At 41.2% G+C, this 12068-nt stretch overlaps 1 protein-coding gene across 1 annotated transcript; it reads right to left on the bottom strand.

Moving 5' to 3' along the window:
• Window positions 1-7800: 7800 nt before the first annotated feature.
• On the bottom strand, window positions 7801-10266 carry LOC9651863. Its single transcript, XM_024661679.1, has 3 exons — window positions 9963-10266; window positions 9662-9685; window positions 7801-9279 (listed from the first exon to the last, which is right to left on the bottom strand). The coding sequence occupies exons 1-3, from the start codon at window positions 10264-10266 to the stop codon at window positions 7856-7858; spliced, it is 1752 nt and encodes a 583-aa protein (XP_024517447.1). The 3' UTR covers window positions 7801-7855.
• Window positions 10267-12068: the final 1802 nt, after the last annotated feature.

Here is a 12068-nt window from a genome sequence, read left to right as displayed (position 1 = left end):
GAGGGGAGAGAAGTGGGAGGTCATGTCATACTGTTACAAGGAGTCTGGATGTAGGTTGAAGATGAAACACCTTCAACAACAGCTGGAGGATTTCAAATCTTCAAAACTTATGGCTCACTATGGATGACTTTTGGATGAAGCTTGTGTTGCTGAAGTCAAAACTGAGCTTTGCAACAATGCCATGGTAACTAACTCTTTTGTGATTGATTTTGGAGCTACTACTCACCTATCTTGGCACAAAGATCATTTTGTCAAGTATAGAAATTGTCTTGGCCAGCATGCTGTGCAACTAGGAGACAATAGTGAGCATGGTGCTCATGGCATTGGTGACATCAACATCCAGACATCTCATGGCAACTTAACTCTGACTAGGGTAATATATGTTCCTACTCTTTGCAAAGATTTGCTATCTATTACTAAGATTGCTGATATGGGGTGTTTTGATCATTAAGTTTATGTCATTCAAAATGCACAAACTCATGATGTGGTTGCTATAGCTCCTAGGGAAGAAAATTCATAACTAGCTCTTTGATTCTTGCCTCTATTGGTAAAGGCACATGTGATCTATGGCATAAGCAATTTGGCCATTGCTCATTGTCTAAGATTTCCACGGTAAATAGTTTGGATGTATCTAATGAGCTAACTCTTGCTCCATGTGAAGCATATGCATTTGGAAGGCACCATCGTCAGCATTTTAAAATGATTGGAAGTTGAGCAAGCAATTTGTTTGAGCTTGTCCATGCTGATGTTTGTGGTCCAGTACAAGTTCCATCTTTCAAGAAGGCTAAGTATTTCCTGACTTTCATAGATGATCTTAGTCGCAAGACTTAGGTTTATTTTCTAAAGAAGAAATCTAAGATCTTGGATTTTTTTGTAGATTGGAAAGCCTTGGTAGAAAACCAAACTAGTTGTCAAATCAAGAAGCTACGCATGGACAATGGCAGTGAATTTGTGAACAATGCTTTTAATAGCATTTGTTCCCAACCTGGAATCCAACATTAGCTCACCAAACCATACATAGCTTAGCATAATGGGGTGGCAGAGTGCAAGAATCACACCATTGTGGACACAACACAATGCCTTCTAGCTCAATCTCATGCTCCCTAAAAGTTTTGGGTAGAGGCAGTTAGGTATGCTATTTCTCTTTAACCATCAACCTACTGTGGCAGTTAAGGAGATAACTCCGGAAGAATGCTTTACGCATAGCAAGCTTGACGTGGCACATGTACGGATTTTTGGATGCATGGCATATTAGCATGTTCCATAAGAGCTATGCACCAAGTTTGGTCCGATTGGGGAAAAGCTCATGTTTGTTGGTATATCTGATTCTAGTTCTCATGCTTACAGATTGATGGATCCTGTGATAGCCACGGTTCACATTTGTAGGCAAGAAGAAGTGATATTTTTTGAGGAAACCCTTTTTTTTCTCTCAATCCTTTTCTATTCTTGATCTTGATTTTGTGAATTTTCTAAATTCTTCGTTTTGGAATGATGCTATTCTTGATGCTAAGTTTTGGGATGATGCTCAACACGAAGAAGCACTTGCATAGGGAGGAATTGATGCAATCATCAAAGTCCTAGCTTAACTTTCTCCTCCAAGATCTGACATTATTTTGACTTTGATGGCATCTCCAGCATTCAACAAGGCTACTCTTGAGCCACTTGGACGAGGAAAAAGGGTGAAAATTCCAAGTAGAAAGGCTCTTGAAAATATTGAATACTCTTATGCTATTGCCTTTGATTTGTTAGAGTTTTGTGCAACCGTATGTACACTCAAGCCTTCCTCATTCCTGGAAGCTATGGCTAGTCCAAATGCAAGTCATTGAAAGTGAGCAATGGACCAAGAAATTGAGTCCATCACTCGTATACACACTTTTGATGAAATGGTTCTTCCAGTTGGAGCTACAACTTTTGGTAGTCGATGAGTCTACAAAATGAAACTCAACCCCGATGGTTTTATCAACTGTCACAAAGCTTGGTTTATTGCATAAGGCTACAAACAACAATATGGCATGGATTATCTCGAGACATATTCTCCAGTGGTAAAAATGACAAGTGTTCAAATTTTGCTTGCTTTTGCTGCTTACTTTGATCTTGAGATTCATCACACTGACATCAAGACTACTTTCCTGAATGGAGACTTGCAAGAAGATGTCTACATTCAACAGCCAGATGGCAACACCTAGCTTGGGAAGCAACATCTCGTATGGAAACTCAGAAAAGCTCTTTATGGCCTTAAGCAAGCCTTGAGAGCATGGTGGCAGAAAATCGATGCTTTCTTCAAAGCTGAAAGATTTTCTCCCATCACTTCTGAATCCAACATCTACATCAAGCAAGAAGGGGAGTCTTTACTTATTGTTGCTCTCTATATTGATGACTCACTCTTGATTAGCAATGACTACAAGTATCTTCAAGGCTAAGCTTGGAACAGCTTTTGCAATGTAGGACCTTGGAAAACCTTGATATTTTCTTGGTCTTGAGATTCATCGTGACAGGAAAATAAAGTCCCTTCACATTTCTCAACAACAATATTTAATAAAGGTATTTGAGAGTTATGAATATATTGATTGCAATCCTTCTCATTTGCCCATGGAGCCTAGTAACATCAAGTTCTTGACAAAAGCTAAGTGTCCTTCCAACAAGGAAGAGGATCAAGTTATGGCAAATGTACCATTTCAAAATTTGTTTGGGAGTCTAATGTATGCTATGGTGTGCAACTGTCCAGATTTAGCTTATGTTGTCATTGCTTTTAGCCAATTTTCTGCTAATCTTGGCAAGAAACATTGGGATATGGCCAAATTTGTGATGCATTATGTAAAGAAAACTCTTGCTTTTGGACTATTGGCTCACGTGGTGGTTTTTCTCTTGTTACTTATAGCGACAGCAGCTTGTCAGATGATAGAGATAGCCAAAAATCCACAATAAGGGTTTTGCTTCCAGCTTGGAACAAGTCTTGTTCTTTGGGCTAACAAGAAACAAACTCACATTGCTCTTTCTTCCACAGAAGCAGAGTATCTTGTTGCCTCAGCTGCTTCTAGGGAAATTCTTTGGTTTCAAGAATTTCTTGGAGCTCTTGGGCAATCCTCCACACCAATTACTCTCCATGTTGATAACAAGGGAGCTAGTGAAATGCAACATTGGAAGTCTTGACATGTTGCCAAACACTATCACTATGTCAAGGATTTAGTACACACAGGTTTGCTAACGGTTCAACATGTTTCTTTTTGACAACAACTTGTTGACATCTTTACAAAACTTTTGGCTAAAGTTCTATTTGTGGAACACAAGAATTCTATTGGAGTCGTGGCCAAGCCTTGACTGAGGAGGAGGTAACAGTAGCAGTCACACCTTTGGCTTTAGTTGGAGCCGAAATCTAAGGTGTGATAAGTGTCCTGAATCATGGAGATCAAGGGCCACATTCAGCGGCAAATTTCAGGAGAAAATTTTGGATGTAGCTAGTATATAGCTAGTGTTTCTCTCTTCTTTTATGAAGCAGTTGTTTCCAATTTCCTTTTGAAAAGATCTTGTTCATTCTTTGCTCTCCTTCTGGCACTTTGTCAAGCTGGAGCATTGGAGCTTGCTTGGTTCTCCTGTTAAGTTGAGATCATGGAAGTCTGCTTCATCTTAGATAAAACTTGCAATGTCCTCCATGCTTCCAGACTTTGCGTATACATGAGCCATGCTGGTTAATCTTTATTGCAAACACATAATTTGTTTCAATAAGAAAGCAAGGCTTTTGCTGCTGTCCACCATCAGTAGCTCCTCGCATGATCCAACTTTGTCCACTCTGTCTCAACCTAGAACGAGTTTCTCCCACCACCTGGACGAGTTTCAACACCAACAACCATTCACGTTGCAATCGTGAGGCTCCGCTGTGGCATCTTGATAAAGATTTGGGTCGCTTGATGAAAAAGAGCCTTTGTTTCATACATATGCTCTTCTTGCCAGGCCAAAAATTAGCTTTTTCCCCTTCAAAGTTCTTCTGGCCAAAAGCTGCCAGCATTCAAGATCAAGCACGAAATGGAATCAAACGTTTGTTTTCCATGATCAATATGTCCTAAATGGGCATATGTGGGCAGTCATGGAGAGAATGCTCTGTTGGGGCAACTTGTTAAAGATTTGGGTTGTGTCATATGTTTTCCTGCAGTATCTAGCAAGCATTCTCTCCAACAAGAGTGCGTCTCTTTTGGACCTCGAAAACATGTGAGATTGATCAATTTACTTGTGCATCCAAGAGATGGCAAACTCGATCATCAGCAATGCTGCAGCTTTTTATCACACTGGTCTCAACCTATGTCCATAGTTTGAACCTCCAACAATCATAGAAAGCACCATGTTCAATGAGATCAAGCTACTTAACAGGCATTCAAATCAAGAAAACTTTTACACATTCTATAGGTCCATGACACCATGTTGGGATTCTATCCAAAATTCACTTGGAACCACAGTCACTTCAAGGGACAGAATGTTCCAATATTGGCAATCAGGGTGAACTGGTGGAGGCTCACATTGGTGGCTGTCTATCTCAGGGACATGCTGCTCCAGGAATTTGGAAAAAGAGAGGCACTAGAAGCTTGGCAATGACAATGGAGCCTTTGCTATGGAGGGGAATATGAGGGAAGTATCAAATGAAAATGGAAACCACCATACACTATAGTAAATGAGGCAAAACAAGCCAATTTGGCATTGGATGCTTTGAGGAGACAACCACAACAGCCCCTGTTGGAATGCAGCAATCACCATTAGGTAGGAGATAACAAGATGGTATTGTTAAGAGTAGCAATCCTTTTTGTATTAATCTCTAAGGGACATTGAGTAATGTATATATACATGTTGCATCTATCCAAAAATCACTCATTGATAGTAAATGCAAGGCACACTTCTAGACTTCAACGTGTTAACTAGCATTCATAAAAGTCAGAATCAGCAGCAATGAGGTGGATGCATCCTAAAAGAGGCAAATCTTCACTCCCTGCTAAAATCTATATTTGATTCAATTTAGAATATCATAATAGTGCTGAACTTTCTAGGCTGTCAGATCCAGCCAATGGCAGCCATCGATGGGGGTAACTATAAAAGGGTTATTTCTTTAACCATGTCTTAATGAATAATCATGCTAATGTTTGCTCCCAGGTGACCAAACTGCATGGGGTGAGAGAAGAAGGAGTTGTGACATGTGTCACATGCAAATGTGTTGACCGTGACTGCACTTGTCATCTGTCCTGTCAAGCAAAAAATTAATCTTTTATCTAATTTTACCTCTTCACGGCCAGTGCAACAAGCTGCTCCATGCAAGAAAATGAAAGGAATATTAGAGCCAATCTCCGCAGACCATTCTTGTAGATCCACTTTGCTAGCAAGATTTCCATTTATCTGGTTTGCAGCCTAGAGAGCAATGGTGGCATTACCACTGCCACCTCCAAGGCTAGCACCACTTAAAACTCTTTTGTCCAAGTGAATGTTAAGAAGAAAAACTGCAAGTGTTATGTAGCTACTTTCACTCTTTAGAACTATCTTTTTATATGATAAGAACAGTTTATGCTTTGATCGAGGAAAGTTTATTAAGAGTTTACCCAGAAGTATGTGTCACTCCTGGTCTTCTTTCTATAAAGATTTAGAGCTTTGATCACCTTGCAAAAGAATCACACAAATGTTTTATAAATCCTCAGAAACAAATGAATGGATAGTTTTACCAAGTTTGAGTTGTCAAGTGGGATTCCAAACACATTTGTTGTAAGTGAGTCTTTCTTTTTAGAAGGAGAGACTGAAAACTTTAAAGTATCTCCCCGGCTAATCAAGAAACTAGAACAAGAAAAAAAACCTAGAAGCTTACATGAAAGAGAGATGTTAAATTGTGGTAGCCATCAGGTCTCTTGCTTGTGATTCCCAAGAAAACATTGATCTGGTTATAAAGTTCTTTAGCTCTATCCAAGAAGAAAACTTTGGGAAAATTATACATACAAAAATAATGCAAGATTTTGAACAAAACCACCCGAGCTTTGGAGCTCCTTGGTGAGCTCTTCATACCTCCTGGCAGGATCATAGACAATCTAAAACTCCAAAAACTGTACAACTCAAAGAACTCTATATCTATCTCAAGACCTTTACCTCGAGTTTTCTGGAGCCAGCTCTCAAGCAGCTCCATCTCCTGCATTTAGGCCCTCGAAATGAAGCAAAACTGCCTATCAAATTGCTTGCTGAATCGGCAAAATGGAGTGATGGACTTGCCATGGATTCTCTCTCCAATTTCCAGCTTGATTTTTATCTAGGAGCCATGATAGGCACGATGAGGAAGAAACAAGACAAAGGAGAAGAAAATAGATACACTCATATGGACCTATTGAGTGTGTTTTTGAGATGGAAGTTGCACTTAAAGAGAACATGGTTAATGGTATATCAATTCTCTTTTCTTTTCTTTGGTTATGCTGGTAAACTAAATATTTTCTATGCAGCTGAGCTATGATGACAAGACAATACCCATTCCTTTCAATAAGATGCATTCTTGAGTGGGCAAATGAGTCCTACTGTCTATGGTTCATTGCAAAACTTCCAAAAGATTTTAAATTCTACAACATCTATGGCAGTTCATGCAAAACTCCATTTCATGTCTGGTATGTGTTCTTCGTTCTTGATAGCCAACTTTCATTGGCAACGTTTTTCCATTGTTTCCAGCTACGGGAGTGAAAAAATGCCTCATAGTTGAGCTCAAGGTAATGTGGAGTTCTTTCTTCATGCTTACTCAAAGAAACTTTGGACTTTGGAGGCCGATTTCAAGTATGTGGATGGAGATGGCACAGTACCATCCAAGTCTTCCAAGGTAGCCCTCTATTTCTATCACCCAGTTCTGAACTCTGCTTTCTTCATAGGATGTTGGGTTCACTGCGACTGCGAGGCATAGGGTTCCAGGCAACCATTGCAGTCTACTAAGATCAAATGAGGTGTTCCTCCTCCTCAAAGACATCCTGGAAATCAAAGATGAAGAGAAGAAGCTTGTGGTTCACACTGCCCTGCACAAGTCTGAGGAAGTGATCGAGAAACAAGCACGCTCTTGTCTCAGTGACACAGCCATCTCCTACAAGAACAGCACATGGGACACAAACTTTAAGGACAGCCAAGACTACAACAATGGTAGCAAGAGCAAGGACAACACCAAAAACTCAGTAGTGTTCACCATCAACACTGAGGATGCTAGAGCTCAAGCTCACAGTAGAGCCACACCTCACAAGCCACACAAAGGATTCGAGCTCCATCACCTCAGCATTTCTGCCCCTGGTGTTGCAGAAGGAAGCAATTGAGAAAAGACCGCCATTGCAGTGGAGAAAGCTATAGCGCCAAGCTCATAACACTGTACAATATGTAAAAATATGGAAAAATAATATTTAAATTATGTCAAAAGTGATGTTCGTGTCTTCTTTCCCAAAGTTTAGGCAGCTTCTAGGTTGAGATAATTTGCTCCAATTGAGAATAAGTATCATGCTTCCATTTGTGGAAGAAAAGAAAATCTCACCAAAAGTTTTTCCTTTGTTATCCAACAGGAAAAGAAAAAAAAATGCAAACTAAAAATCACATAACACAATGATTAGTATTCTTATGCTTTGAACTTAACAGTTTTATTTTAATACTGGCAACGAAACCATGATGCTCAAATCTCGAAGCTATAATACGAAATGCTCAAATCTCAAAGCTATAATACTTGTGACATAAAACTCTTGGCCAATGTATTTGTCTTTTTTAGCTCAGATTTAAAGTACTTCCCCCACCTGCTTTTTGCTGGGCAATTTCCAGTATTGTATTAAAAACTTTGATTTACTGAGAAATTTATATTGTAAGTATATATATAAAAAAAACAGAAGCTTCATCGTGCATCCTCGTAGTCCACTTGAACAACAAACTGCCGCATCTTCCCAAATACTGCATTTCCACTCCCATAGTCTCCATCATTATTATTCTTGTATTGCTGCCATCCAGTTCGCGGAAACGTCTCTTTTGGAACACACGACCACAACCTGTAGCTTGGTCTCTTCAACGCAGCATCCACCATTTCTAAGCCACTCGCTTCAAAGCTGTGTTTTCCATCCATTCTCTTGAAGACCTGAATGAGAATGTCTTCATCCATACCAGAATCAATGCTCGGAAAGACTTCAGAAGTTGGTTGCACGTACTTGCCCGTCCCCATCTTTCCTCCAAACTCACCCGCAGAACTTGCCTCCAGCATGATATGAGGTCCAATATGAACGGAAGTCTCAGGATCGGAGCTTCCATTAGCATAAACTGCCTTGATAACAAAATCACCACCCTTCAACAGTAGCCTATGCACAAGAGGCTCATAAAGCTTCCCCCACAGAGCCCCCACCCAAGGGCAGCTGAATGTTTCTTGCAGAAATCCCACCACAGGCACAGCTCCAGCACGCAGATACTGATTCCCAAGCTCTGTCATCAAAGCCTCGCTTGCAAACTGATATGTCATTTCGCTGTGGTCCTCAGTTGCCACGATGTGCAGAATGCAGTCACTGACATTTTTCACGTACCCTCCTGACAAAATTTTAGCCGCTTTGGATACACTTGATCCGAACGACTCAACCGCACTCTGGGCGCTGGACTTCCCCTCGTTCACCTTTGTTGCACGCAGTACATACCTAGGAACTCCACCCAAATAATCGAAGTTGTCAAGCCCTTCCTTTCTGTCCACCACATTCATGTTCCTGTAACTAGTTCGGTAAGGCTCAAAGTCGTCAAGGAATTTCCCAATCTCCTCCCTGGACCACACCGACATATAAAGCATGCAACAAAGTCCCCCCTTGCCAAACTCATCGTAGTTTGTCTTGTTAGATGAGCAAACCAAAAGAACTCGACACTTGCCAGGTAAAGGCGTCTCCTGCTGCCCATCTATCACTAGCCACATTGACGGATCGTCCAGCATTTGGCGTATAATTTGGCCATTCACGTCATAACCACCTTCAACATATCGGCTTCGCAAATTCAGGATGTAAACAACCTCGCCAACCTTGTATAACGCCTTTTCTTGCCCCATTTGGCCCAGCCTAATAATCCAGTGATAGCCAAAGAACGATTTCCCTATCCCTGCAGTGCCTAGGACGATGAAGGAAGTGAAGTTGCTGAGCCGCTCCTGGATTTTGGATTCTAGACTCGCATACGCCTTTCGTTTCCATAGCAGGAAAGGTTTGTCATAATTTCGCAGTGCATCGCTATCTAAAATCCAGAATTTAGAATCTGGAGTATCAGTAGCCCTTACAAGGGCCGCCACACCATCTGGTACACCTGAAGAAAGATACGAATGCACGGATCAGACAGGAAGTGCTACAAGCAGGCAAATACCGCTCTGTGAGGAGAACTGAGTAAACTCTAGTGTGAGGCAGGAAAACTTCAAACGACGGCAAAACAGTCATCCCAGGGGGAAGAGCTCTAAGCCGAAGAAGACACAGACAGCATTAATAGAACGCAAGGGGCCACATACCAAGCAGATGGCCATGAATTCAATTACAACCACAAGCCAAGACCAAATCCAACAGCGACGCCATCAGAAGCAAGACCTCACCAGGAATACCAAGAACTGGACAAAAACTGGGACTTCCGACATCACAGATCAAAGAGAAAACAGGGGGGACATGCAAGGAAACAAAGGGCTTTCACAATTGCTTACCAGATCCGCGGATTCCATGGGACACTGTAACATTCAGAACATAACAAAGTTAGTATTAGATCTGGAAGAAAAAACTATCAATAGAAAACATGGCCAGAATCAAGGGTCTCAACAGCCATAGCCATAAACAAGGATCCACAAGGGAGTATGCGCCCGCCAGCAGCAACTAGCCACACTTCCAGCAACCCAAAATAAAAGCGAATTGAAACTACCTCAGGCAAAATCCTTAACCATGGCCGAAAGCAGCCATAGCCACATGGAAGCACACATATCCACAACACACACGCCCCAAATGACTTACCATTACTTCTGAGGAGGAGGAGTTTTTGCTCCCGCAGCTGCTCTCCCTTCTTCCGCAGCTGCTCTTCCTCCTTCCACAGCTGCTCTTCCTCCTTCCGCCAATATTCCGCCAGAGATTGATTGCCACTCTGAAGGGCAGAGAGAAAAGATTCCCCAGCCGCTTGGATCTGGGGCTCAAGAAGCCCGATTTGAGCTTCCACCTTAGTCAATTTCTCGTCCATTTTGCTAGCTGAAACCCTATCTTGAAACCCTCTTATATGGAGGCAGTGGCGCCCTAGAATCGTCAGGGACCGCACGATCGTCATCCGACGGCATGGTGGTTTAGACCACTAACTCAGTTATAAACACAAGAGACAAAAAGCGAAAACTCAACCACACTTTTGTTTGTTTAAGCGGCTTCTATTTTACAGTTTTGTACGAACTTATCTATTGCTTGCTCCTTGGTGGAGTATGCTAGGGCAGAATGGAGGTGGTGGACGTGTGGCATTTGATCGGGCAAGTGCGCAGCTATGGCTGTGCCTTGGAGAGCTTGGTGCGCAGGATCTTGGCCATGGTACACAATGTGGGCATTCACCTTCTTGGATTCACTCGCGTCTGGGGCGTCGACGAGTATGCTGGGGAGAGCTGGGACGGTGCTGTTCGCGTCAGCGAGAAACGAGCGTAGCATCAAGGCATTCCGGGATTGCGTGGACAAGCTATTACTGGGAGATGCTCAGGAAGATCACGCTGCTGCTGCTCCTTGCCATGGCTGGGCAATCCACATCGGCTGAAGTATGACTGATGTTGTGCGGGAGAATTTTGAGGACAGAGAGATGTATTACAAATGGCTTTTCAAGAAACCTGACGAACGATTTGAGGCTTTTCTCGAGTACGTGGAGAAAGAGGAAGAAAAGGTGCGTGGTTTTTTCCTTCCCTTTGCAGAGCGGTAATCATGACATATATATAGTATTTCAAATTGGTGTTTCTCACAATCTTACAGCTTCAGAAATTGTTTCTCGTAAAGAACCGATGAACGAAACAAGAAATTTATGGCACGATCACACCTCGCAAGTCACCAAGACTTGTAGCAGCAAAGACTGTGCTAAAAACATAGTCTGCTGAATCCAGGGAAGCATGTACAAAGCAAAAAGTCATTCATAAACTCTTAGTTTACTTCTCATTAACTAGACTTCAATCACTTTAATTATGTGTTTTAAAGCTTATCAAAATAATGCTATACTTTGTTTGCCATTTTATTAATCTAATACAGAAAGTGCATTAGGTTGATGGCAAAGCCTTCTACCAAACTCATTTTTTCTAAGGCTGAGAATTATAAATTTACAAATTCCTAAATCAATTGCTTTTCCAATTTACTAAGTGGATATGTGTGAAGCATCTTTTGTCAAGAAAATATTGTTAAGGCACATAATTCTGGAACAATGTTATATATAAGACAAATAGAGCCCACCACAAGGAAGAAGGCGCTGTGCTATGCTCATGATTGTGCTGGACAGGATGATTAGCATGGTATTTAAATTATCCTCATCAGCAGTTATACTTCAGTCAATTTAAGTTGTTACACTTGGATTCCTTTGAATATTTGATCAACTGCTAAGTCATATAAATCTTTGCTAAAATATGTCAACTGTTATCAATTTATCTATTATTAATATCAAAACATCAGTTTTAAAAATAACTTAAATGAGTAGTATATATATTATTAAAATAATGAACATCTATCATAATAGTGCTGAACTTTCTGGGCTGCTGGATCCAGCCAATGGCAGCTGTCCGATAGGGGGTAACTGTAAAATTGTTATTTCTTTAACCATGTCTTAGTGAATAATTATGTTAATGTTTGCTCCCAGTCAATGGGAGGTGACTACTGTTACATGTGTCACATGCAAATGTGTTGACCGTAATTGCGCTTGTTGTTTATTTTGTCAAGCAAAAAATTATCTTTTTTCTAAGTTTACCTCTCCACAGCCAATGCAACAGGCTGCTCCATACGAGAAAACAAAAGGAATATCAGAGCCGATCTCTGCAGACTCTTGTAGATCCGCTTCACTAGCAAAGTTTCCATTTATCTAGTTTGCGGCCCAGAGAACAGTGGTAGCATTAATATTGC

This window comes from Selaginella moellendorffii, unplaced genomic scaffold, assembly GCF_000143415.4.
Source record: "Selaginella moellendorffii unplaced genomic scaffold, v1.0 SELMOscaffold_84, whole genome shotgun sequence".
Lineage (NCBI taxonomy): Eukaryota > Viridiplantae > Streptophyta > Lycopodiopsida > Selaginellales > Selaginellaceae > Selaginella > Selaginella moellendorffii.
Note: the sequence above shows the minus strand (reverse complement) of the source record. Positions and strands in the feature narration are given on the sequence as shown.

Coding starts and splice junctions, on each gene's coding strand:
- LOC9651863 (XM_024661679.1), bottom strand. CDS start 10,266: ATGACGATCGTGCGGTCCCTGACGATTCTAGGGCGCCACTGCCTCCAT. Junction 9,686..9,962: donor CCTCCTCCTCAGAAGTAATG/GTAAGTCATTTG, acceptor TGAATGTTACAG/TGTCCCATGGAATCCGCGGA. Junction 9,280..9,661: donor CCATGGAATCCGCGGATCTG/GTAAGCAATTGT, acceptor ATCTTTCTTCAG/GTGTACCAGATGGTGTGGCG.